General features: G+C 40.4%; 1 protein-coding gene across 6 annotated transcripts; it reads left to right on the top strand.

Annotated features, from left to right (window-relative positions):
* The first annotated feature begins 16 nt into the window (after positions 1-16).
* Positions 17-27,083, top strand: Bruce (BIR repeat containing ubiquitin-conjugating enzyme). 6 transcript variants are annotated; one of them, XM_043418046.1, is made up of 47 exons: positions 17-319; positions 1,471-1,790; positions 2,157-2,401; positions 2,687-3,026; positions 3,305-5,659; positions 5,882-6,180; positions 6,614-6,838; positions 7,143-7,397; positions 7,607-7,883; positions 8,525-8,689; positions 9,085-9,390; positions 10,379-10,675; positions 10,858-11,072; positions 11,244-11,400; positions 11,594-11,785; positions 11,865-12,079; positions 12,411-12,667; positions 12,830-13,017; positions 13,141-13,334; positions 13,420-13,558; positions 13,782-13,941; positions 14,189-14,564; positions 14,680-14,803; positions 15,072-15,227; positions 15,323-15,489; positions 15,573-15,807; positions 16,046-16,346; positions 16,473-16,648; positions 16,871-17,069; positions 17,316-17,528; positions 17,684-18,211; positions 18,280-18,550; positions 18,857-19,116; positions 19,374-19,656; positions 19,839-20,224; positions 20,322-20,459; positions 20,577-20,754; positions 20,930-21,066; positions 21,190-21,432; positions 21,972-22,196; positions 22,517-22,735; positions 22,826-24,160; positions 24,260-24,480; positions 24,556-24,795; positions 24,896-25,084; positions 25,279-25,410; positions 25,560-27,083. In XM_043418046.1, exons 1-47 carry the CDS (start codon positions 139-141, stop codon positions 25,866-25,868), a joined length of 14,223 nt encoding a protein of 4,740 aa, XP_043273981.1. In that variant the 5' UTR covers positions 17-138; the 3' UTR covers positions 25,869-27,083. The 6 variants fall into 6 exon arrangements, with proteins under 6 accessions (XP_043273981.1, XP_043273980.1, XP_043273977.1 ...); XM_043418045.1 differs by having other exon boundaries at positions 14,677-14,803; XM_043418042.1 differs by having other exon boundaries at positions 20-319; positions 2,690-3,026; positions 14,677-14,803.
* Positions 27,084-27,971: the final 888 nt, after the last annotated feature.

Genomic DNA, 27,971 nt, shown 5'->3' with positions numbered 1-27,971 from the left:
GAAGAGCGATGTGTGAGCAACTTCAGAGCGTGCAGTACTGACGTTCCTACTGAAATATGGCGGATACGACTACGCCATGTTTCTCGTGATGTTCGCGCATTAGACAATTTTTTGAGATTCGTTTATCGTATAAGCAAAATGGCTGATGATGATCCGCGGTTACTAAAGGAAGACGGTTATCTCTATGTGCCGAATGCCGAATGCAAAAGTATTGTCTATCATCCTAATTTAAACGTTTTACTAATCACAACTGGTAGTGGCCAAGTATACGTTTTCGATGTCAACTTCGGAGTTATACTGCAGCGAAGTAGTCTGTCCGGTGAGTCACTTATTGCCAATGAATCTCCATTACAATGGTCAAGAATCGTGCATTATTGTCGTATTTGACCTTGACAACAATACTTTTCAACGTGGAATTGTTCACTTCCGTAATATTTCATTGTCAAGGTCGCTAATCTTCAAAACGTTAAACGTCAGGCGTGACCCCCCTCCCCTTCGTCGCTACAAGAGCTTTTAGCCACGCTCGGTCGTCGAAATAAAATCGATTCGTCCTATCGTCCCTTGGATAAAAATCTATTGTTTCGACATCGAACCGCTTTCATCAATTTCACTATTAACGTATTTATTCTTCTTTCTTCCAAGATCAATTCATCTTCTGCCTTTTCCCCTTCTCTTATCCCGTCAGCGTCCACCATTTTTTAGGTGCTACAGCACTGCGTTTCTTTTGTTATGAGCACGTTTTTTTCAACAGATCTTGCAATTATTCATTATTTTTATTATTATCTGGAATTACGAAAACTCCCATTGATCATTCTTTTCTTCATTTTCAACAATGTTGCTTACTGACTTTCTTTATTTTCTTCCTATACTTTGCTGAATCTTGCATCATTGTTGTCTTTCCTTATCAACCAGACAAAACAATCTAACAATGTATCATTTTGTATCAGACCAAAATTCCTAGGATTCGTTTATGTTTTACTGTCATTTACACCTTTATCGACTTCTATCTTTCTTTAGACCATTCTTTAAAAATGATGGACGTTTTTCCAGTGAAATGACGCAGTAAATCTAAATTGTTTGAAACTTACATTTTATCAGCCGTTTAAAAATGTAGCTTAATTGAACGAATACGAACTTTTGTTTCAGGATAAAGTATGGTTCCAGAGATTTTCTGTTTCATTAGAACCGATCTCAGAGTTTTTTCATTGTTCCATCAATCTATTTTTTGCTGTTTTATCATTCCTTACTCCAACATTTTGGAGCTTTGATTGTTAGATTGTTATCGTTTAGAAAAACATTCAAGAATTTTTTGGAATTAAGCAAAAGCTCGTTTTGTATTTTATTTGATTCTTGACAGAATCAAACCACTCTTTCTGCTCTTAAATTCTCAGATATTTGCTCTATTTTGTTTATCGTCCCATCATCAATGTTTTGTTTCCTTGTTTCCACAATGATTTTTCATGATCACAGGTAAACAAGATGGAAAATTGCAAGGTGTTTATCTTGCCGAGGGAGTGGATAAAGTTTTATATACGGATGGACGGGGGATAGGAGTCCGCAGTGATTACAATGGTGTCCTTCTGTTGGACACTATCCTGCAGACTCCCATCACACGTGGTGAGGATGTCATTAAATTGGAGATTCTTCTGTCCGAGGCGATTCTTCTCCATCAATGTTTGAGATTAGTCAATGTTCCCGGCCTCGAGCATGTTCAAGAAGTCGTGCAAGAATTGTCAAGTAAAATAGTTGCTGCGCAAGGCACCCAGAAAAAAGGCATTAAGGCGCAAAAGGTCTGTATGTGAACAAAAGTCAAAGTTACAGACTCTGCACAGAAGTTTTCATTGGCCATTGAATAAAGTTTGATTCTCGTCTACTTAATTTCACAGCTCATTAATCGGCTTACATATTTTCTGAAGTGAAATTGTTAACTGTCCTATAGAATCAATATAAATATGCATAAAAATATGCTTCAACAATTTGCAGAGCAATTGATTGAAGCTTCTGTTCTTAAAATGTACCCTTTTCCTCTTCAATAACCATAAACAATGTGGTGATTTTATTTTTCATCTTCTAGATTTACCATAACTGTGATAAACACAAAATTTTTAATATTTCGATATAAAAAATGAATTCATTTACTTTTATATTGTTTCCAGTGGAATACAATATGCCTGGAATTGCCACACGCTGCGTTGAAGCTGGTATGTTCAGGCTTAGTCGCAGAATTGATGAAGCAAAACAAGCACATACCAGCTTTGCCTATAGCGTCTGCCATCAACGAACGATTAAACGGCCTACTTCGCGGCCTGACATTCGAGGGTGGACCAGCAGATCGTGCTCTCATGTTCAGTGAAGCCGCACGACGCGAAACATTTGCAACGTGGCCGCACACGAATTACAAGTATACTTTAATAATAGCATATTGAATTCACTAGAAACAAAAGGGAAAAAACAATATTTTCAATATTTCAAGTTCAATTGCCATGTTTCCATGGAGTTAATTTTTGCTACTTTTTTCTATTGTTCAGAATTTTCGTTTTATTCAATATCCTTAAAAGCATACTTTACTCTCCTTTCTTTTCATTGTAATTGCGGATCTTCAAAAAAATTCGTTTCCCCACTTGTAAGTTTGGTCAAAAGTACAGAAAAATTATTCTCCGTCTCTTCTCCCTTTTTCTTCAACCAGATGGGCTTTACCTGGACAAATGGCTCAAGCTGGATTTTACTACGCACCAAATCCTACCGCGGACGACAGAGCGATGTGTTTCACATGCAATGTATGCCTCGTGTGTTGGGAACCCACTGACGAACCGTGGTCCGAACACGAACGTCATTTGCCAACTTGTCCCTTCGTGAAAGGGGAATACACCCAAAATGTACCTTTCTCCGTAACTCTGGCAACCGCACCGGCACGAGAATCCACCGAACCCGTGGATGTTATCGGCACCACGAACGTTCCTGGTCTCGTTGCCACAGCATCGCACAAGGGCCTTGTTACCATATGGAATATTACTAATCAGTTGAAGGTACGTTCGCTCTTGACCAGATTTTTTTTTATGTATATTCGGAAATTCGATACGAATGTGTAATATCAATTATTCTTCCATTCATAATATTTTTCATGTAAAAGATTAAACTTCTTTGAATGATAATTCTCGATTTTTTTAAATTGGTGAAAACCCTATGAGTAAAAAAAACGAGAACATTTGCTTTAAAAAAATCTTGAGAAGATATATTTTACTTTCGCTAAATCCGTAATTTGCCGACTAGAGTGAAACTCATGATATTTGTGACGATTCGACAGGGCGAAGTTTCATTCTGCGTGGCTTCCCGGGGTCAGGAGGCGAACAACAAAGAGTCGATACAATTTTTCGCGTCGCGCAATTTAACGTCGGCGTTTCTGTCGAATTTAAGCACGGAGAGTGATCCATTGGTGGAATACGAAGCTCCGAATTCACAGACAGTAAATTTGACAGCATTGTCGATAGTGCGAGAGCCGAAATCACAAACGGATGAGAGTAAAATGAGCGCCGGTTCAACGATTGCGTCACAATCTACGATTACGGCGGAAATAGGGGAATCGAAGATACGTCCGTGTCTAGTGTGCGGTGTATCGGTAACGGCGAGCAACTCGTCGAATCTACGAACTCTGGAGAACGTTTGGGCAGCGATGACGGTTCTAGCCCCGTCCTCGTCTTTAGTTCGCGCTATGAATAGTGTTAACAGTGCTGCCAGTGATAGTTTAGATATAATGAAGGTCGCCGGTGACAGATCGAATATCGTTAAAAATCATTATCTAGTACTCTATGATTTTCATCACAAAGCTCCGACACCACAGTCGAGTAAAGAGGATACGAGCAAAGGTGGAAAAACGAAGAAAACTCTGTCGGGTACGGGAACGAGCGCGAGTTCGAACGGTGGGCGTCAGGAGAGTTTGTATCAGGACATGTACATGAGTAAATTTTTGTACGAGGTGCCGGTTATCGAGGCGGTTGATTGTGAGATGGTAGGTGGTACGCATTTCGATGATATTTTCCAAACGACAACACTGCCAACATCCTCATCAAACACACTCTATCACTCGACTTCTTTCGGTATGACGCCGAGTCCATTCGACTCGAATTTCAATCCGATCAACGCTTCCGAACAATTCCCTTCAACATCCGATATTTCGGGTATAAACAAGAAAACGCTCGATATTACTAAGAGTTCAAAAACCGATCCGGTTGTTTTGCAAACCTTGTGCATCGAGGCACCATCATCGTTGAGTATTTCGTACGTCGGTACAACCAAAGATGGAAGACACTTGTACGTCTCATTGACACCGGACACTGATCGAACGTGCGTTGAAACAACGCCGACCGCACACGTCAATCAGATGGACGTCGATGAGGAGAGCGAGATATTTCCGTCAAAGAATCTCGAAAGAATGTACTGGGATCACAACGGCGCGAGTTCGGAGGCTAAATTGATAAACGGCGAGGTGCACAGTGAGGAAAGTCCATCCTCGACGAACTCGATATTACTCGTTTACCCTCTAGACTTTACCGGTAAAGTGGTTAAGCTCGGAACCGAGCCTGTTGTCAGACGCGAACTACCCGCCGATCAATCACCCATGGAGCATGTTTTTTTGCCGCTTCAGGATAAGCACAGAAGCGGCGTTTCAAGCGAAGATACAGCCGGCCAAATATCCCAAGAGCCGAAAGGTCAAGTTGCCATTGTTTGCAAAGACGGTGTTGTAAGAGTTTTGGATTTGGCAAGTTTGAAAACTCTTACCGAGGCTCGTCCCAGTGAACGCGCCTCGAGATTCGTTTCGGCGGCTTACTGCAACAGTCTCGAGAGACTGTGCGTCTGCTCCAGCGACGGTGATCTAAATTTCTTCTGTACGAACGAGGAGGACGATTCGGCCGAGGAAAAGGACGACGCGGATGACGTAAACATGATCACCGAAGCTGCTAATTGCAACAATCTCGAAACCGAAGTTCCAGGCACTTCGAGCTCTTCAGCCGCTTATCAAGAACCCATACTGGCTCACAGGGCAAATCTTACGTACAACGATTTACGTAGTATTTATGAGCTTACGAGATTCGATCGACATTCCCCGGCTTACGGCGCTACTGTGCCATCTTGCTGGAACGAGATGATGCAAGGCCAAAGACAACGACGTCATCCTCAACATCTTCATCAATCCGAAGATCAACACCATACACGCACTTGGCGATTGCAAAACGATACAACTACCTGGGACGAGCATATTTTCGAACTCACGCTACCACGCACAGCAGCCGGTTGCGTCGGCCATGTAGACGTTAGATTCAACCTTAATTGGCCTTGTTTCGAGCTTCCCACCATTCAAGTCACTCTCCTTAAACAAAAAATGGCCGGGCTTGGTCACCACAAATCGCCTCTCACTCCTGTCGACGACCGCATCGATTTCAGCCTCGATGGCGAACAAAAAGGCGAAAATCCTGTCATCAGCGAAGAATATCAGCGTCAACACAATACTGAAATTCTTTGTGGACCTATGAATCTTCAACGATGTACCGATCTGTCCGATCATTCCGGCTGTGTCACCCTCACCAGCCCGAAACTCTTTAGTACCAAAGCTCGCACGCTTCTTGTTCATATTAAGGCTCTCATTGATCCAGCCAAAGACACAGTAAGTTTGTTGCCCTGTTAATTATTTTCCATTTTGTCTACGGAAAAAACTTTGGTTTTTTCTTTTCAGTTATTTTTAAATGTTTATAAAATCATGAAAATAATTTCATCACTATTTTATCGTAAAAGGTTTGGACGCATGTCGTAATCAGATAATTTTTGTAATTTTTTATAACTTACGAGAGTTTTAGAGTTGTTTAAAAAAAAAAACTCACATCTACAGGCAAGTACAAAGTCAAAAATCAATCTGTTGGAAACGAAACCTCCGACTTCAAAGAAATTGAGGATAGACGAAGCTGGACCTCTCTTACCAGGTGCGACGGTCGAAAGATTAGCCGCTGGTGCGAACAAGAAATTGGAATGTTACATAGGATGCGACTGGATACACGAACTTTCCATAACCGTTAGATCGGTCCAACCGACGAGTATTCCCAATGAAAGACTGCAAAGATGCGCGATGCTCGAATCTCCTTTGTTTATTGAGAATTTGCTCAACGTTGCTTGTCTCCAAGGGACCGACAAGTGAGTTTCCTTATGGCATCTATATTTCTTTCTAAAAAATTCGAAATTTCACTCAGAAATGTATGCATCGAATTGATTGAAGTTTTATTGTGTACAATTCGACGAAGTTACATTTGTGTCAGCAGCAATCCAAAGAAATTCACTGGGGTTAATTCGTAGAGAATCTTTTGAAGAAGAAAACGAGCCGTAGCGTATTGATATTGGTTAAAAAATGTGGATTAGTCTTTCAAAAATCTTGATGAGAATGAAAAATATGAATAAAATATTTTTTTTTCATTATTTCACTTAAATGCATGTTATTAAAAATTATTTTTCGTGTCATAATTTGATATTTCGGAGTTCCATAAAACCACAAGTTGAACAATTGGTTCAAGTTATGCCATTTTATAGGTGTATGAATCCTGTGAATTAATATTCATTCGTTTTATCCTAGAACACTCGTGGCACAGTCATTGGCACTGGACATACTGATATGGGTCGTAGCGATCAGACTAACCAGACTGCGGGTTGGTCAAAACACATCAGAAACGAGGGCTATGCAATTGGATACCGTTCGCAGTGTTCAAGGACGACTGAACCCACTTTTGCGCACCTGTCTTCTCCACGCTGGACGCAGTATTGCTCATAAATGCGTTAAACTGATCGTTCTTTGTAGCGAGTAAGTATTCAAGAGAGCATAATGATTCATTAATGATTACCCAGTAAAATATTCGCAGTTCAAATCACATTTTTACTAGCCTAAAACATTTTTGATCGTGTCATCATTTTTAAAAAACGTAAAAAGAGTGATAAAAATAAGAAATTGTATTCAAAACAAAAAATTCGTGTCTGGAATTTGAATCGAAAAAGGATTATTGCTTTTTTTTTATCAGGTTAAAAAATTGAGATTTTTATTACTGATACCATGGTTGTAGTACTTATTTTTTATTATACTACTTGATTTTAATAACACAATTTTGCAGAGGACTCCATAACACGGACGATCCTACTCCTCACTCCTTCGATGAAGCGGTACTCGCGGTCCTCGTAACATTGTTGCCTTCGATCGTGAGTGTTCAGTGGGCAGGATCATTGCGTTGGCTCGCTCTTCTGATCACTCGGTTATTACCATTGGATCGAAATCACGCGGTCGCACAACAATGTGTCACTATCGTTCAACAAATATCGGCTGAGATGTCAAACCGTGTCAATCCTTATCATCTACTGCTTGCAACGAGGTGAAAAACCAAACTTCATTCTCCATTTGGAAAAAAAAAAAAATACGATGGCGTTTTTGAAATACTGCATTTATGTAGAAGGAATTTTTCCCTCGGAGATTCGAAAATATATTTTTTGTATAAAGAATATTTTCTTAGGAAAGCATGAATTTAATTAAACAAACTTTCTTCAAATATAATAATTTTTTGGTGGAAATGGTTTTTTGCAGATTCGGTTTATACAATACGCCATTTGAAACGGAATTGTTCGACATAGAGCCACCGATGCCACCGAAATCGAGCTCGATGCCGGTGACTTATGCGACTATATTGGCAGGAGAACAATCCACAACTTCTTCCACTGCGGCTACCACAAATACGTACACTCAAGACACGATAGACCTAAGGGATCTCTTGACTCTGCCGACTCACTCAAGTGGGGAACTCATCGTGCCGAGCAAGTTGAAAGCTCTTTGCACCAATCACAGCATGAAAGGGCTTCTTGAGGTAAATATTCAATGCCTTAAAACATCAAGCGATAATTTAGTGCAGAAAATGCGATAAACTATTGACTGAGTTGCTTTTTTCTGTTTCAATGATTTGATAAATATTATGTAATAGACTGAAAAATTAAATTTGGAGACTAGAGGACCATAGTTTTCAGAGAACATACTTTCGGTCTTCCGTACAATATTTCGTTCAATGTTTTGGATTTCTAATTATGGTGACCGTTATAAGGTGTCACGAATATTTGTATTCGATCACTGCGATTAGAAGTCGTTTTTAGAGAACTAACCATGCTTTATAAGAAAATAAATAATCCTAGTCAAAATTTAAAGAGTAATTAATTGCAATTTTTTGTCTGACACGATTAAATAAAGAATGAAAAATCGATGAGAATTATTTGAATAAATTAAATGAAAAACTCCTTAGCGGTGATTGAACGACGATGATTTTCGTTTTGACGCATGAAAAAGTTGTCTTTCTTTTCCGAAATTCATTCGATTTTGGTGCTGAAGCACACATTGTAATGAAACCTAAATTGGCCAGTTCAACTGTTTCCCTCAAAGTGGCTTTATTGGCTTTTCTTCCGACCCTTTAGCTATGCATTAGAAATTGCTCAATAAATAGTATTTCATAATACTCAGGTCGAGCCCCTCCATTTTACGTGTCACGCGGCTTCGGACGGTACGAAAATGGAGAAAATCGATCCCGGCGCAAATGCCATAAACATGAGCACAACACTTTTCGACACTGGCATAACAACGAATAACGTCATGTCAGAATTTAAATCGGTTCAACATTCAACATACGTAAGTATTTATTAGTCGTATCTGAAAAACAAAAGACTGTTGAATTATATACCGTTTTATACATTATTTCATCGCTTTCCGTGGAAAAGAGAAAATCGTTTCTTTTTTCGTTACTTTCATTGTTTATAGGATTGGACGTTATTTCACGATCAGGTGAAAAATCGCTTCTTTTTTTCGTTTGATTTGGTATTCATTTTTCAGGGTATTAACATTTCGTTTCCTCTCTTTCGTTCTCGTCCTTTTGTTTTTATTTTCATCTCTAATGTTATTTCGCAATTCATTATTTCTGGCTTTTTTCATTGTTCTTCATTCGATGCGAAAGTTTTGTTAAACGAAATAAGGCACAACGAATGGAGCTTCGTAATTTCGACGGCATGTGATTGTGTACATTGTAGAACTTGGATGCTGGATCGCTTGTGCCAGATCTTCAGGCTAAGTTCAAAGGGAAATTGAGCGATCTGCTTAGTCAATGTACAGCCGAATTGGCAAAGAAACCGGCGGCTCAACTCTCTATCACACCTGATGATCAATCGGATAGCGATGAACCGAACAATATGACGGGTGATAACCAGATTTGGCACAGTGAACAAAGCGATACGTCTAATTCTCATACATTAACGTCAAGCGTGACTAAAGAAAAATCAGCGATTCCCAATATCGGTGCAGGTGGTCACAAAGTCGCAGACAACAGTATTAAAAAGGTAGATTTTATGGTAGAAATGATAGAAGAAAAGATGACACCTGCGGACGTCAAATAGCTATATCATAGTTCTTTTCTTCAGGATGATTTGTGTTCAAAATCGCATTGAAAAGTCAGATTTCAGAGAAATTTTTAATGAAAATAATTCACTGGTAATGTTAACTTCACTGGAATCCAGTAAATATACTTCAAACCGATGGACAAATGTGTAAGAACATTCTGTCCAAAATCTACCAGTGAAGATCATAATTCAACATGAATTAATTAAAAAAGATGCATTTTATATTTATAATATCAAGCCTTCCGAACAGGTCTTCCAAAATAACAGAAAAAAATTCGATAAGTCATTTTTATTACATTGTATCGACACAGATTTAGAAATCCGCTTCAGTGTACTTGAAATTTCTACGAAGTCTTACTTTTCCACGGTTCATATGGCAAAACATCCCTGAGAAGTGTCTTGGAGAGATTTTCGTTATTTCGTTTCGTTTCGTTTGAGGTGTAAATCAAGCTTTGTTCGTTCGTACGTAGGAATATATATTAAAAGGCTCATTAAAAAAGTATGTATTCATATTTCATTGTAGTCGTCGTTTCCCTTCTAGTAAAATAGAAGAATTCCACGCCTGATTTTGTAGCAAATGTTAACTATGTTCACTCATGTTTTTTCCTAACACTATTAGGAATTTTAGTACACGATTGCGAAGGTAGTTTTCGTCTTTTTTTTTTGTATTTATGTGAGCGCACCACAGTTAAAATAACCCGAGCTGAGTCTACTCGAGTATGACGCTTCATCACATTACAAGAAGATATTATTTTTCTTTGATCTTTGGTTCTTTTCGCTAACGGATATAAGAATGGATGTATGCACTGGAGAACGCACGATGAAAAGTTTTTTATTTCTTCATTTATAGGTTCTCACGACTGTTGGTGTATAGATTTCATTTGTAAAAAAAAAAGTTGTCAACTAATTTTGTGTCCATGTTTCACAGCGAGAAGACGTGTCTTTTCCCTGGGGAAGATTATTATGCTGGCCACCACAACAAGCCCTCGTTGTCGAACGGATGCATTCCGGGGCACGAAGATTCGTCGTACTAGATTTTGGATCACCGATCCTTCTTACCGACCTTATGATACCATCGTGCAGCGATCTCGTCTCGTTGTCTATTGACATTTGGACGAAGAGCGAAGAAATCGATGGCACACGACTTGTCGTTCCTGGCGATATTGGCACAAAACCGCTCGTCGTTAATGACCTCCAGCCACCTCCTGTTTGTCGTTATCTCAAGGTAATCTAAAATATCTTCAACCGAAAAAAATTCTGTTTACATGATCAGTTTTGCTCGGTTTGTTGCAGTGCAACGAAATTTACTTTCACATTATTTTGTGACAAAAAGAATGACGAATTGTGTGAAAAAAGATTGACTATATTCATGAAAACCTTATAATTGTGTTGTTTTACTGCTTCTAGATAACAACGATCGGTCGATACGGCATGTCCACGACACGTTGCAGAATTCCGTTGGGAATGTTTTATGGGCACATGGTGGGTCTGCCGGGAGAAGATTATTCCGAGCCAACCGATTCCCAGACAACTACGATTGGAAATTCCGAGACCTCGGTTCAGGCAACTATTGACACCCAATGCAGCATTTTGGCAGCCTTGGCAGAGGATGTTCAGTGCAGGTAAATTCTATTTTATGCAAAAATTAAAACAACAGTATACACATTTAATAACAAACGCGAGCAATGGTTTACATTTTTTGGGTTTAGTGCTAAATTTGAAAATCTATAAACTGTTAACAATAATTATTTCGCAAACATTGACTGATGTGGTTTGTTCGATTGAAATACTAGATTTAGTTTGGCTACCGAGAGACTCAAAGCCCTTTTGGATCCTTTGCTGTGCACTGAAACTCCGAACGTTATGCACATGCAACACTATCTGAATCGATCGAAAAATTCTCCTGAGAATAAAGAACAGCCTTCGGCGAAAATTTTATCGACTTATCAGGTGAGTTTATTTTTAAGTATGGAATACCACCCATTTCATTGCGATAGGTATAGAATTTAAAAAAGTCATTGTCATCACATTTAGACATCGACGATAAAAAATGTTTACCCGATACCAAGGCTCGAATCATCCCTCCGAGTGACGAAACGGCGAACTAACCTTCATATTAGTATCACCAAATATTTCTTTTCAGGAATGCATTTTGTTTCAACATCAATTGAACATAGTTCGAGGTGTATGGCGTCGACTCGAATCATGGAGAGGTTCTCAAATGGCACCCTCAGTCTCGTTGACAAGTGCGTCAAGTGATAAACTTCGTGTGTTGGGTGAAACTCTTTTGGATATTCTTCTTTATACCGTTTACGAAATTGGACCTGTGCCAAGCGTACGTATTTGAATATTGAAATAGTAACATTCCAATAGTTTATCATGAACAAATTCAATAACAGACCGAATCACTGCAGGTTCCAGCGTCTTTGTGCGATGTTTTCACACCCTCGATTTGCGAGTCTTTCTTCCATTCTGTATGTGTCGTTACACCAGCTCCGCGATTGCAATTACACGCAGCTGCTCTTTTAGCAAGAATGGCGGGACATCAGCCCTGGTGGGGAAACTTTTTGGCGAATACCCTCGTCAACTTGTACTCCACCTCATCTACGTATATCTTCCCACAAGACAGGTGAGAAGTCGCTCAAGTTATTACGTATACGAGTATTCAAGCAATCATTGAATCTTTATGCGAATCTTGTAGTACGCTCGGTCACGTTTTTGAAAATAAATTTCAAAATTTGGTTGGAAAATGAAATTCAAGGCCTGTTTATTGCAGAAAAACTTGAAACGGTGCGTTCTACGAACCGTCACAGTGAAATTATCTTCGGTATATTTTTTAAAGATTCAATACGTCTTTGTTTCATTCTTTTAACACTCTTGACTACATGTCCTGTCGAAAAATATCTTCCGACGAAACCTGACAGCATTCACAGCTTTTCTAATCTTGAGTGACTTTGCAGGGTGTTCATATTGCTAACATTCCTTGGCCGGAAATCACTCATCGCAGGAGCTAATAAATCCTCGGTAGTCGACGCGATGGTTCGCACACTCGGCCGACTTTTAGCTCCTATATCAAACGGACAAGCTGCTTCCGCCTCGAACAACCTCGATACAACCCTCATTGGCTGGGTCCTGTTGTTTCTCTCAGTTTGCTTAGACACAACAGCTCAACAAATGCCATCCCTCGAGGAGAACTCGGACAAGAGCAAAGAGCAAGGTATTTATACTCTCCGATTTATCAACGAGAGTTATACACTTGAAACTCAAAGGCACTTTGTACGATCCTGAGACAAAAGATCGAACCACCAGACGTGCTCACAGTATAAATGACTGATAATGTTGCTGACTTTTTAAACCGCTCGGAATTAATTTTTTGCAGGTGTATCGTCACGATGGGAATTCCTTCAGGGTGAATCGGCCATGCAAAGAAAGTTCGTAAGCGCCAGTCGTTCTTCTGCTTCGCGTAACTACCGTCGGAAACTGCAGAAAAGGTTAATGCATCACAAACAACAGATGCAAGATCTTGAACAAGCGAAGAAGGTCTACCAGACATCGTCCCAGACTCAGGTAAATTTTGTTTTCTTTCAATTTGATACATTTTTTATTTTGTGAATTCATCTTTTTAGTCTAAAAATAATTTTGGATTGTTTCATCTTCTGAATGAGTGATATATATCAATAATTTTTATAGGCGTGGGGTGTGATGCCCACCCAAGTTTCGACACTATCAAACAAATTGGAGGCAGCGCTCAAATCACAGGAGCGTTTTTTCAAAAAGACGTTGAGACAGCACACATCGAAACATTTCAAAGACATTATTAGTATAAGAAGAAACGAGGTACATCTCTCACGGGGGAACCGAAGTCATCCCCAGTCAAGCTCGAGGTAATTTTTTTTTTTTTTCCATAAGCTGGGATTCCCACCGAGAGCCGGAGTTTGTTGCTTACGCCGGAATTGGTTAATTTTACAGTAGACCGGAATCTCTCGACATCGAACTCGATTGTATGGCAAATCTTTCGCATCAGCACCTGTTACCAGTGGCACGAGGATTGGTGGCTTTGATATTGAACAATGCTGCGAATGTTGACATGTTTTTGCTGGCTTGCAAGGTAATTCTTCATCAACGGTTTGAAAGATGAGATTTTTTCTGTTTTATTCCTTTTCCGTTGACACCGGGTGCTTCTCTCGTTTCGTACACGGAACGCAATGGCCAGTTTTTTTTTATTTATTTTTAAATCTATGCGACAACCTCATTCGACATTTTTTTCCTTTTCGATCGAACGAATTTTTGTGATCATCGATTGAATTTTCTTCTACCCTTTCCGCACTTAGGTAGTGGCTAGGCTAGTGGTATCTACAAGACCCGCGATTAGCTTGGGTGAACTTATGAGTGAAGAACAGCTCATAAGGTTAGTCAGGTTGGCTACAGGAACCTCCGATTCTGCATGGTCTTCACACGCGGTCTCCTGCCTCCTGCAGGATCTCTTGGAAGGTAATTTAGTAATGTTTTTTCTCGAGGCGCTTTACCAGAAGAGGAAGTCTACAGTCTTGTTTGAACTCGGTGCATTGGGAGTTGAAATTGAACAAGATTAAAAAAAAAAAAACGAAAGAAATTCTACGATAAGTTCGCCGATTCGTTATGGTCAAAGTCTCACCAAATTTTTTTGTTTCACACGCATGTAAAAGAATTTTATTTTTTTATTGACAACTGTATTTACTGCAACAATATTTTTCTTCAGGGGGTCGTCTTTTCCCTCGACCTTTTCAAGGCCAAGATGGTAACCAATCCGAGGAGGGTTTCGAAGCTCTAGGAGCTGAAGGTGGTCAAATGGGGGAAGTCGATCTCGCTGGAATGGCAGGTGCGAGTGGTTCGTCAACGGCTTTGGGCAATGACGAAGGGTTTGCCGAAGGCGATGGAGACGAGGACACTCAAGACAGCATCGTCACTCCTCAGGCAACATCTTCGACCCCCGAATCGAATGGCATTAATCTGCCCTCGGTTTTGGAATGCGATGACAGTGAACTAGAGGATTTCCTTGACGACATTCTCGAACGTGGAAAAAACTCATTGAAAAAGGGCACTGTTTCGAAATTGCCGGCTGCTGCTGGTTCCGGGTAAAATGAATGATCATTTCCGAATCAGATTTTGTAATTTCCGCTATCACGCGCTTTTGAAACCATATTCCCGATTTTTGTTAAACGCTCAGTTCTGTGTTCGATTTTTCAGCAGTATTTCTCTTGCCATCGACGCAAGACTCGAGTACGGTATAGAAACTGGCGTTGAAATCTCGTTGAGAAGACTCTCAACTCTCGGAGTATACAATTTACCGCTCAGCATTAACGCAACTGTGCAAGTAAGTCTTTCAAGAATTATTGTAATTATAAGTATTCGAGTCGACGTCGAAATAAGCATTTACAATGAAAAAAACTTGGCCATCGAACAAAATCTTATTTAGTTAGAAACACGATGAACCCAGTTCGTTTTTTTAAATGTTAAACTATTTTTTTTGGAACGTATGAAATTATTTTTTATTCAACAGTATTTAGTTAAACTGGCCATTTCACATAAATTACTTCCAAATGTTAGAATTACTCGTTTTAAAAAGGAGATTTTTTTTTAAGATTCCGGCAGACGCGAGTCGATCTGCTCAACCGTCCCCGAGAAATTCTGTCTGGATGGAAAGAAATCAAGAGATGTGGAACACTCAAGAAACTCCGTCAGGTCTATCAATGCTGACTCGATGTTTCGACAAAATATTCACCGACCTGTCGCTGCAGGTTTGTTTTTACACGCTGATGTAACCGAGATTTTTCAATTTTATCGAATTTACGGATGATTCTGCTAATGAATTAATTGTTTTGTCTTGCTATAGCAAAATTCTGGGACGAGTTTGGAATTGGTATTACAATTGTGGTTGACGTTGAACGTAGACGCATGTTTAGAGCAGTCTAACTCAACCGCTCAATTCGATCCATCTCTGATGCCGGTGATTCCGCTCAGTTCCGCAGCTATATCCGGTCTTATATCGGCTCTTTTATGGTACGTAAATTTTTGCTATTTTATTCAAAGCAACATCAGTTTCTTGAATCCAATGAAAATTCATTCAATTATTTGATACACAGGCATCCGGCAGTATCGCTCCGAGCGTGGTGTCTGGCGTTGCAAACTCTTACACTCGCGAGTAACGAAGCAATGCCAAACGATGAAATCGATGCAAGCATCAGCACACCTTTAGATGGTTTGTTAGGAGGCATGGCAAGCTGCGTCGTCAAGGATCGTAACATGGGTCCTATGTTCCTACGTCTCTTGTCCGGAAATGGTTTGAATGTTGAATCTCGTGACAAGCAATACATGATGGTGAGTTTTTAAAAAACGCTAGTGCTTGAGATAATACGCAGCAAGAACTTCATGTTACAATCCGATTATATTAAATTTGATAAAAAGTTGAAAATTGTTTCAAAGCAGTAATGATTGAAATGATTTCTAACAATAATTAAAGCAAATGATTTTTCGCGGATTGCTTAATTTATTGAAGAGCTTTTTTTTTATACGCTATGCAAAACGATAATTTATTACCATCATAAAAATAAAACAGGCTGGACCGAGAGTTGGACTCGCGCTCCAAGACTTTCTCGTGAGACTCGAGACCCGCTGTGACGTCATAATACCAGGAAGTTCGCTGGGAAACGCGTTAAAGGAGCTTCTCCTCTGGGTTGTTTATCAGCTCGTACAACCGGGTGGTGCTCTCGTAGCGAGGCGTGGACCTCTGGATGCTCAATGCATCCTCATCAATTCTCTTATTAATCTCAACTTCACAAACACTGATCTCGGAACCGCTATGAGTATTTCCGAGTGTGTCGGTGTACTGGTTTCTACTTACGTCAGAGGCGCACGAGGTAATGTTTTTTTTTTACATCACAATACTTGATGATCATTATATAAAGTAAAATAATGTTCGTTCTCGAATTATGTACATTCGATGTTATTGCCATTGATTCATTCTTTGATCCGTCATCGATCAGTAGGTGCACAGTGCGGTGGTATAGCTGACTCTTCGAATCAAACGGGTAGCTTCGGTAGCTTATTTTCGTGCGTTCTTGGTGGTGGAATGAAACAAGGTCGGCCTACATCTTGGGACACGCTCGTTGTTGCTCTTATCAAATTAGTTTGCCGGCTTGTTCAGACACCTTTACCAAATGTAAGTACTAAAATTCTGTATTTTGCACTGTTCAACTCTGAGCTGTGGAAAAAATATTTGTTTTTGAATTTTCGTAAGAAAAAAAAAATCCAAAGTCGGTCAGTAACGGAAAAAACACTGTTTTCGTCATTTTTTAAATATAGAAACTGTACAGTTCCTCGTCTAAATATCAATTGAACAAAAATATTCCAAAGATTAATTTTACAAATGTTCGTTGAACAGGGACGGTTGCCTCGAACGGACAGCACCATCGATATGGAACTTGGTGAAACAGCTCAACGTCCCAGCACGAGTAATAGCGAGGCTCAAGCGAAACCACATACTTCACAGACTGACGAAAGCAAAGTTGCGGAACAACAAACCTCCATGAGACAACAAACTCCAACACCAAAACCGCGGTATCCTTGTGTCGCCGATACAGGTGAGAATGTTTTTCTAAAATCATTCCTGCAGGATCTCTCTGAAAGTGATTATACAGGGTTTTCACAGTAACAAAGTCGGCATGTTTTTGCTTTTTGGTTCTACGTTTATTTCAACTTCTAAATTAGTCTATTATTGCGCTATTCGAAGCATTTTCGAGAAATCATAACAGTGATGGGTCAGATTGCTATTCAAAATCCTGTGCAAAAACTACGATTATCGACATGCGATATTTTAAACTTATCAGTCTTGCAACACGAGCCTACGATGATGAGGCTACTCGGAGCTCTAGGATACAGTACGGGTTTCTCTTTGAATATGCTCTTCGATGGCGAAGAACCAGAATTGCGCGATCCAGCATCCATTCCCGATGCAACATTCGAACTCCTTTCTACACTTATGAAAAAAGCTACAAGTCCAACGCTCGTACTAAATCCGCTCTACCGTTATCTTGCTTCGTGTAAGTATATCATTTCGTTAAAATGGATCTTAAGGCTAGCAGCAATATCAAATTAGTTCGAGGAACCGAATAATTTGAGGTCATGTCATGAACATTTGTGACATTTTCACATTTATTTTTTTTTTTTTTTACAAAACTGTTTTTATGATTTTTAGCATGTAGCCAAAGTGGACCAAATCGTCAAATGGGAGTTATGCAGTTATCAGAGCCGTTGTTATGGTACATTCTGAAAGTACTTGATAACGAAGAGTCCGTATCTGTATTCACTGCGATGGGTGGAGTTAAAGTACTTTGTGAGAATCTCGTGAATTCGAATAACGGCAGTTCAAGCAGCGGACTATCGTCGCCAGGCGTGATTGCTTTGGTAATGCAACATCTTTCGAACGCACCAAACCTGGCTGCGAGTGCTTCAACGAGCAGCAAAAAGTCATCAAATAATTTGGAATCCGGGAAAGACAGTTTGTTGAATTTTGCACCCCTCGGCACGGTTTCGTGGGTCAAACCAATGGTCGAACCGGCCGACGTTCTGATACAGAGTGCGGCTCCCCACAGACGCGCGAGAACCGCTGCATGGTCTTATCATTTCTTCCCTGGCGAATCGTGGGTTGATTTGACCTTTACATTGCCGTGTGCGATATTGCTGAAGGAAGTTGAACTTCAACCGCACTTGTCTGCGCTCGCAAGTACGTAATTGTTTTTTAATTTTGCTGATTTTGTGAAATGTGAAATATTTATTTAAACAATTTTGCAGCTTGTCCATCGGCGGTAGCGTTGGAAATATCGCGCGAGGGAAATTCGGATCTTACTCCGGTGTGTCCGCCCATGCCGACGGCCGGTCTGACATCGATCCATCTGACACTTTCGCAGCCAGAAGTAGCAACTTCAGTATTGGTCCGTCTTTACAAACCTCGGGATTGCACGAATATAAGTTTGAGCCAAATCAGAATCCTTGGGACGACTGCATTTGGAGAAATTAAATCGCACAATGAAACCATAGACGAGGAACAATTAACTAAAACGAGGTGAAGAAAAAAAAATCTATGACTTTAATTTCGAAATTTGTTGTGCCGTTGCATAAATTTCTATTCAAAACGTCTTATTTCTATGTTAACAAAATGTTAAACAACCCTAAATAACACGATGTCGAAATTTGCACAATAAAAGTGCATTAATTTGAGTATTCTCTCAACTAATGCTTCAGATCCGTTAGCAGCTTGTTGCTACGAGAATTGATCATTTTTTTTCGGGACATGAACTGAAATTTTCAATCACGAATATAACAATCTCAGCGGTAATGTGACAACTAATGGTAATTATTCATCTTCAAGTTTTGGCTGGTTGAGGCTGGTGCATCAGTGCCTGTTGGTGAGCAATCTTTCGAGTAGCCTGGCTCACGAGGTCCTAAATTCCGCTGCTGGAGTCGATGGCTTAATCGAGGCTTGTTGCAGTCTTTTGCTCCTTCGTCCAAGATCTTTGTATACACCGAATCTCGAGAGAGTTCTTCTTCAATTGGGATTACACTCGCGAGATCTCGGTCTCCAGCTTATTAATTTGCTCCTCAATAATCGTTGCACACCACTCTTCCAAGGTAAAAAACTACCCTTGTTCTGTTTAGTTATTTCCCAATAATAATCTGATTTGGTTTTTCGAAGAGATTGAACGAATCGAATAACAAATAATAAAATTTTACCATCATACATTTCGATACAATAGTTTAAAAAAATCTTGATAGCTGCATCATAACAATGTTTTTCATCGCAACAAAAAACCAGTTTTACCTTCGAATCATTCTATAGGAGCGTAGTTTTTGAAAAGTTTGTATATCAGTATACTTCGTCTGTACAGGCACATCAACCAGTCGCAAGTCGTCAACGGCTCAGCTGGTCGTGGAGCTTTTGCAGCAGCTCTGCTCTGCTCAAGATACGAACACAGAAGCTCGTGTCTCGGCTGTGCTTTCTTGGCTTCGAACTTCGGCTGAAAGTGCTGTGGCTCGACCGCCAAATACTCCCAACGTGGTGTGTCCGCCCGCTGTTTATGTTCACTGCGCTGCTTCGATTGTTTGGAAAGCTCACGAGAATCCAGATGTGACTTACAATTTAGAAGCTTTGCTGCCCGATGAATTGTTCAAGTAAGGAAATTTACCCTCATTAATTTTACATTGAAAATAGTATTTAATCAAATGTTCATATTTTATTAGATCTTCCATGAAGACTAGAAAGCAATATTTTTCGATTAAAACTGACTTAATCAAGTAGTACTGGATTGTCTATCTACAAAGTGGCATAATTGTAAAAAATTTTTTTCCGAAAGTGCTCTCTACGAGTGGACTTTGATACTGGGAACATACAGTGCCCTGAAGCTTTCAATCGACGCTGCTCTCTGTTCACTCTGCTACGTAAGACCATCGTTGTTCCCGTTGCTTTTGCAAAAAGTACGGATATTAGTGCCAAACCTCGCGACTGATCGTACGGCCTCGATATCTGACGACCGCAAGGATAGTCAGGGACAAACGGACGATCGAAAGAGCGAAACTGATGCCGAAGAATGGTACTGTCGTCTTGTACTTCCCGAACACAAGAGACTCCAACTCACCGAAGGCCAATTACTTACCGTAGCCGCAGCAGCTAGATCCGGACCTGGAATTCAACAGCTCATTGATTCCGGCTTGCCCACAATGCTTTCCTCAACAATTACGGGTACGCAATTAAAAACTGACGACAAAGACGAATTACACTTTGCTCGTTTTCCGGTCTATCTCATCGTTCTTTTCTGTCTTGTTTCCCATTTATGTAGAGTTCTGCACACTCGAGAAATCGAAACAGTATGGCGAAGCATTGCAGGATGATGAGAGATCATCCAGTGCTTCCAATACAAGCATGACTGACAGTGATAAAGCCGGGGAAGCGGCCAATCAAACACGTCATAATACAGGTCTATATTTCTATCAACATTCTTTCGTCAATTCGTGCTTCGAAAAATTCATTCGGTTGAAACAGAGAATTTTGAATTGAAACGCGCATATGTTTTAATGGAATAATTTCTTTCCAGATGGTTTATGTATGACCGAGCCAGACAGCATAGCTATAGTATTAGAATTTTTGTCATTGATATGCTCGGAAGGAAGAATGCGTGATTGGCTTGGAAAAGAAGGCCGTGATTTTTGGCTTCCTATTGTATCATTGTTGAGCAATCGCCCTGTCGAAAATCCATCGCTGCCATTGCTCAGGTGAATTTTACTTTTTCATGATACGCAATAACGTTCAAAACCTTGAAAACGGGCTGGTTTTTGTTGATGATTTATTTGATAATTTCATCGGACCAGCACCGAGATAAGTTCAGCGAATACTTGAAAATCAAGACATTTAAAATTGTAACATGGAATGAATTTTTTTATTTTTCAGGATGAATATTGCTTACAGCAGTTTGGAAAGCGCTATGATCAAATTCCTGTCACGATGCTGTTGGTGTCATCCCAATAATCAGAAATTATTGTCGGAACTTTTAACGAATGTCATTTTACAGCAGAGAACTTCGCCAAGTAAGTCCATAGTCATCTTTGAAAAACAGAAAATCAGTTCGGAAGTTATACAAAAAATACAACAATAAATGTTAGTTGCACTTGATTTTTCGTTGGGAATAAAGATTCACTTTCTAAACACAGATGTGCGGTATCTCCATGGGATATCGGGATTTACGAGACGATTAATTCTCCAATTGTTGCTGGAGGGTGAAAAAGTATTGGTTTCCGTGACCTCAGAGACACCGATGACAGCAGCTAACACTGTCATGGGTCACAGCACACCATCGATGCCACCGCATCCTGCTCACCCTCTAGGCCATTATCACCAATTGCTTTATATGTCGACCCAGTCAACGGTCGCTGAAATTTTGCAACAAGTTTCTGGTGAGTCAACCATTAGGGCATATGAAAGAAAAAAGATCGTAAGCAACGTAGGAGATTTACTTCTAAATCGTTGTTCAACCATGTTTGGGCAACGATGATTTGTGTTTCGGAAAGTTGATAAGCTCGTCATATTTGAGTGCTTGACCCTTTAATACACTTTTATGTTCTCGAAGGAAAATATCGCTTGTAAATAACAAAAACTTAGCTAAATTAGAAGAATTTATGTTAACAAAGATCAATGGTCGAAAAATGTTGAAATTTTGATGAACCGGTGGCGATTAAAAATACATCACACGACACATCTCCGTCAAGCCTTTTTCGATTTCGAGGTAAATCTGCAAGTAAAAAAAAAGAGTGAAAAAACAAGACTTAAATTCGTGCGGAGATCGCAGTAGGTAGAAGTGCTGAGAAACAGGTTCATTTGAAAACCCGGCCGATGGAATAGTGGTGGATGATCGAAAAATAAAAGAGAAAGAAGTTTGATGAAGAAGGATGAGAGTAACAAAAAGATTACCCTGCGTGCGTGGTAATATACACAGGTACTTGGCTCCTTTTGCGACTGTCTAATTCCGGTAAGGGGAGTGAAACAAATACGAGCGGCACATCGAGTGGCCGACGTGATGTTTGGGAAACGGGAACCGCACTGATGGTCGACACACTGAGCGTTGCAGCTGGAAATACAGCCAAGGATAAACGAGCTAAGGAAGCTTCGAATAGATCACAGGCTCGAGGGCCACCATTAAGAAAAGCCCGTTTGAACTTGGGTACGACAAAACTAAAACATCACACTCAACTCCTTCCAATATTGTTTCTTGGATTTAATACATTTTATATGTACAATATGTTATATTTTGATATTGTAAAAAACAAACAAAATGTGTGCATCGACGAAATCAACGTTTCGTTTCACGCGGATGGTGCTTTATCCACGAACATAATTCTTCAGCGATCTTAATTGCATTGTGAATTTTACGAATCTGCGATCGCGTTTCTTTGCGTTTATCGGCGTATTATCGGTTTTTTCCATACTATTTTTTTCTTCTTCGTTGTCACCTATTAACAATGGTTTTCTCTTTCGTCGTAGACGGCACACCAAGCTCATCCAAAAGCCCCAATAATGCACAACCTAATTCGACCAATTCTGGGAATCAACAGTATTTGGTACATTCAACACCACCTAATTTGCCGCTATCGCCACAACTCACAATCGCCCAATTACTCGCCATTGCCGAGGACAATGGCGCATCGTTATCCGAACCTATTATTCATCTGACGCTGAAAGAGCATAATAAGGACTCAAAAGGTGAGTATCAAAGGCTAAGATTGCACGATCTTTCGTCATGATAAATATAAATATTAAACATCTGAAAACGATAATTTTTTGTGGTTACAGAAGAAGCTCCGAAGTTAAACGACAGCGAATTGTTGAATTACCGTCACATCGAGAGCGCCCTGGGTGTGTTCAGTGCAGCTGGAGGTTTAGCGGTATTAGCAAAGCATTTGCCATTGGTTTATCCGGATTCGGGGAGGCCACCGCCGTTTATGGAAAAGTCCCCATCGCCGGAGCAGCCCGACGCGGATTGGGTGAAGGTCGAGGTCAGCGATGACACGTACGTCGACAGGGTCGATTCCGGTATATCGAATTCATCGCGTACGACACCACCAGCGCCGCACGTGCCACTGCATTCGTTGGCTGCGTTTGGACTGTTTCTCCGATTGCCCGGTTACGCGGAAGTATTGCTCGGAGATCGTAAACAAGCGCAATGTTTGTTGCGTCTTGCACTGGGTGTGACAGACGACGGCGAGGGAGGTGATATTTTGAGTTCGCCGATAGCGACGTCGCTTCCGACATTGCCTTTTCAAGTGTTGAAACAATTGCTGGAGGCAACGCCACCGACGACGGACGATGGTCTGTTACTAAGACGAACTACGATCGAGGTCGGTGCTGTGCTGCTTCTGCTCAATTGTCTCGCGATATTTACCCATCAAACGGGTCACAACGAAGGAATCGATCAACGAGGAGGTATCGGACAAGGAGGCGGTCGCAGTGATGATAAATCGCATCTGTATTGGGCAAAAGGCACTGGTTTTGGTACAGGCTCTACACAACAATCGTGGAACGTCGAACAAGCACTTTTGCGACAACGCTCCGAGGAAGAACACGTCACTGTATTGTTACAAGTACTCGCGAGCTACGTAGGATCCGGTGGACAACCACAGCGGGATTTGCCAATACCGTTCACCGATCTTCTCGCTCGGTCCTGCCTTCTTCCTGCTTTATCCTCCTATTTGAGAAATGATTCCGTACTCGATATGGCGAGGCATATACCTCTTTATCGTGCTATATTACAACTGCTTCGCGCGATGGCACTTAGCAGTCAATTGGCACCACTGCTCCTTCCAAGGGGAGGACGACCCACCGATGCCTCTATCGTTTCTCTCCTTTATACCATGAGAATATGCGTCGATGCTTACGTCTACAAAATCAATCGCACACGTGGCAACAAATCTAGAACCGCTACTAAATATCCTGAAGATACCGAACAGGACGAAGGCCTTGCTACCCTCATTCCCGATATTCAAGAAAGTGCCACCATCGTGCAAAACGCTACTTCGAGATTGGACGTCATCGGCGAAGAACTCGCCGGACCTAGTCCCACCGGACCAGAACTCTCCCTCCGATCCGTTGAACAACGTTATTTGGAGGTCATGAAAAAACTTCAATTCGGTGAGTCCGCTTCTCAAAACGCAATCCGAAGTTTTTTCATTTGTAACATGATTGTTATATTTTCTTTTACTTGATATGTCTCTGTTTCATTGCTTACAGATACCTTCGAGATTATTGCTGACAACACGGAAAGCGGTGGTTACAAGTTCGCAGTTTCTTATCACTTTGAATCGAACATGAGAACAGCAGGTGAAAGAAATCATCCGGCGAGAGTTAAAAGACTGGCGCAAGAAGCTGTCACGCTATCTCACGCTCTCCCACTTTCCTATAGTAGTAGCGTCTTCGTTCGGTGCGATGCCGAACGACTCGACATTATGAAGGTATTTTAAACTCTTAATATGCAGTAAATATTGCATCAAGACTCTAGATTCAAGACCAACAATATTTTATTCTAGGTACTGATAACTGGTCCGGCTGAAACGCCGTACGCGAACGGTTGTTTCGAATTCGACGTGTACTTTCCGCCTGATTATCCGAACAGTCCAATGATGATCAATCTCGAAACAACGGGACGACACTCCGTTCGTTTCAATCCAAATCTTTACAACGACGGTAAAGTTTGCCTCAGTGTTTTGAACACGTGGCAAGGTCGACCTGAAGAAAAGTGGAACGCTCACACGAGTAGTTTTCTACAGGTAATATCAGCGTTGAAATCGTCATCGGAAACTTTCAACAAACTATTAAAATTGGTATTTCAATTGTTTTATTTGTATTTATTTTCTTTGCGGTTTTTAGGTTTTAGTATCGATACAGTCTTTGATTTTGGTACCTGAACCATACTTCAACGAACCGGGCTACGAGCGATCACGGGGCACACCCGCTGGAGCTCAATCTAGTCAAGAGTACAACGCCAATATTTGCCAGGCTACTGTAAAATGGGCAATGCTCGACCAAATTAAAAATCCCTGCCCCTGTTTTAAGGAGGTATTATTCTCTTCACTAATCTATCTAAATTAAAACTCATTTTTTATGAAAAGACATTAAACCGTCGAATCAAACCTTATGAAAAAAATAACCGTTCAAAAGATAATAATAGTCCAAGCAATAAGCGAAAGTCTCATAAATTATGCTCATGGAAAATAGGAAATAGTTGAATAACCATTTTTGCATTTCACCAGGTAATACACACTCACTTCTGGATCAAACGACACGAGATAATAGCCCAACTTCAAGGTTGGATAATGGAGATGGAGTTGCACGGATCGGATCGCCGATGTTCCCGCATTTCGATAAATGCTTTCGCTCTGAGGGTACGTTTCACGCAATCAAATATAAATAGAATGAAAGCTCATGTAAAATGAAAAAAATAACACAGAAAAGTATGGAAAATTTCTCGAACGTAGGAATGAAACGAAATTTTTTATTTTACTATAAACTTTTCTTCTCCATTCGTTTGCAGAGGTACTTCAGATTACTCAGAGAAGAACTGAACAAACTGCCCACCCCCGAGGGACTGGAGGATCTCGTGGAACCTCTGCCTTCGCCCGGTTCGCCATTAGAATTGTCGGAGATATCGGGACCACCGAGTTCGCCACCATCGAGCGGCGGCGGTGGGGGGGTTTCGGCGTCGACGATGATCAGTAGTAGTAACCCATCGAGCAACGTAGTAAGTCAACCTGTGAGTAATGCGAGTGCCAGCAATCACGTGCATCACGACATCGACACTGACGTAGAGATGGAGAAAATGGTCTCGAAAGTTTGTGAATAGCTAATGGATGTTAATAGGGATTGTTGGACATTTTGAAAAGTCTATTGTTAGTGTTATGATGAACAATGACCGAAACGTAACGAGATAATTAACAAAAAGAATGCTGCAACAAAAAATAAACACACACAAAAAACAGAGTGAAAGAAAAGTGAAAAAAGAGAAGGGAAATAAAAACGATGAAAAAGGAAAAGGAGACGAGGAATAACCAAACAAACAAACAAAGCGCATAAACGACGAATCTGCTTCGATTTTGAAAAGCTGCCAAGAGCGACGTGTGTGTGTATGTGTGTGTGTGTGTGTAAGAGAGAGAGAGAGAGAGAGAGAGAGAGAGAGAGAGAGAGAGTGATTCAGCGCGTGTTCGTATGCATGAGTGTGTGCGACCTCGGCTGGGAAACTGAGGAACGTTGATGATGGTCAAGGCGGGAGAGAATTTTTGTTTTTTGTTCCTTCGAAAATAATACGATTCAAGTAAGAATAATAACGACAAGAAAATGATCGTGAGCTAGCGGGGGTGCATGCAGGAAATTTCGCAAGGGATTCAATAACGAACGAGGTGTATTCTTGCATAATAAAATACTACAGTCGCTAACTGGTTCTTTCGGATCCAGAGTATTGAGGGGACTAATAATAATGAATATACAGAAGATTAAGACCGAAAGAAATATTGGAGGAGGGGATGACTGGAAGTTGCTGTATGTTATAGGAACTTGTCTGCTGCTGCTATACTAAATGTACACTGCATTCTATTCTGTACTACTATAAGTACCGATTGTTAGTCCATATTTATTATACATGTTCCTCGATTGTGTAGTTAGCATCCCAGGCTACCCCTCACATACAAATGCGACTGAATTAAATAGAGAAAAAGAAGGAACGAGCGACAGAAGAAGCGAATGAACGTTTGAGCGAGCAGAAAGGACAGGGGGAGTGAATAAAAAATATATAAAGGAAAAAGAAGCGATGATTTACGATGAGCGATGAGGTAATTCTGTTCAGTAGAAAAGAAATTACATCGAGATATCTCCTTCGTCACGAGGGATTCTCTTGTGAAACGAGCAGTACGGTCGTGACACGCAGCAAGAAAAAAAAATGAAACGAAAATATGAAAACAACAACAACCGCCACTCTTCGTAATTGTAATAACTAATTAGCACACAGTAATTTCATATGAATTGACCGTACAAACTAATAAAAAAAAAATTACTTTGTTTTCAATTGAATCTTGACAATTTCGCTCCCCGCCTCGTGATCCAGCCTCGGAGTCTTTATGTTCGCTGTCGTCGTCGTCGTCATCGTCATCGGCGGCTTCGTCAAAAATGAAAGTATCGCTCACGCGGATTTCGATTGTATCGGTTTTGGTTTTTTTTTTTCTTTCTTTTTCATCGTACAACATTCAGATGCGAAGTTAATAATGTTATCAAAGATTTACACATGAATTCTTGGCCAATGATTGAATTCGATCAGAATATTCGCTGTAAAAATCGCATTCGACGATTTCTCCAGAGTATAAAAAAAAATCAGTTCGTTTTTTAAGATGTTGTACATGTCTATCGTAAAATGATGGGGTGTGGATGGTTCGGAAAGCATGAAAATCATTTTTTATCACTCCAGAAGAAAATTCGTTTCCCATGATAAAAAAGTAGCCACTTGATGCTTTTCCGAAGCACGTTTCATTCGAGCGAATAGTCGATAATGTTTCTTTGGCTTTAACATTGTGATGGGATTTCCTTGAAACCGCTGGTAGCCGAAAATCTGTCGGAATCAATTGCTAGGGCCAGGAATTTATGTGAAAAGTATTTTTGATGATTTACACAAGCGACCCAAAGCAGGAATTGATACTGTATACCCAAAAGGTGATAATTAACGCACCATTATGCAATTTATAGTTTAGGATTCATGATTTCTACAGCTAGTGTCTGTGAAAAAACGGTCAAAAACCGGGAATTGCGCCTCGAAAATGCAACAAAATGAACAGAATAAGGAAAAAGAAATTCCTGAGCCCCTGCCATGTTTCTCTTTGTACAATTGATTTTTATTTTTCATTATTTTATTACGGAGTTTCCGAAATGGCGTTAGATTCAGACAAAGTTTATTTCATTTTTT

Source organism: Venturia canescens, chromosome 4 (assembly GCF_019457755.1).
Source record: "Venturia canescens isolate UGA chromosome 4, ASM1945775v1, whole genome shotgun sequence".
Lineage (NCBI taxonomy): Eukaryota > Metazoa > Arthropoda > Insecta > Hymenoptera > Ichneumonidae > Venturia > Venturia canescens.
The sequence above is the reverse complement of the archived record's forward strand: the minus strand, read 5'-3'. Positions and strand labels throughout refer to the sequence as shown.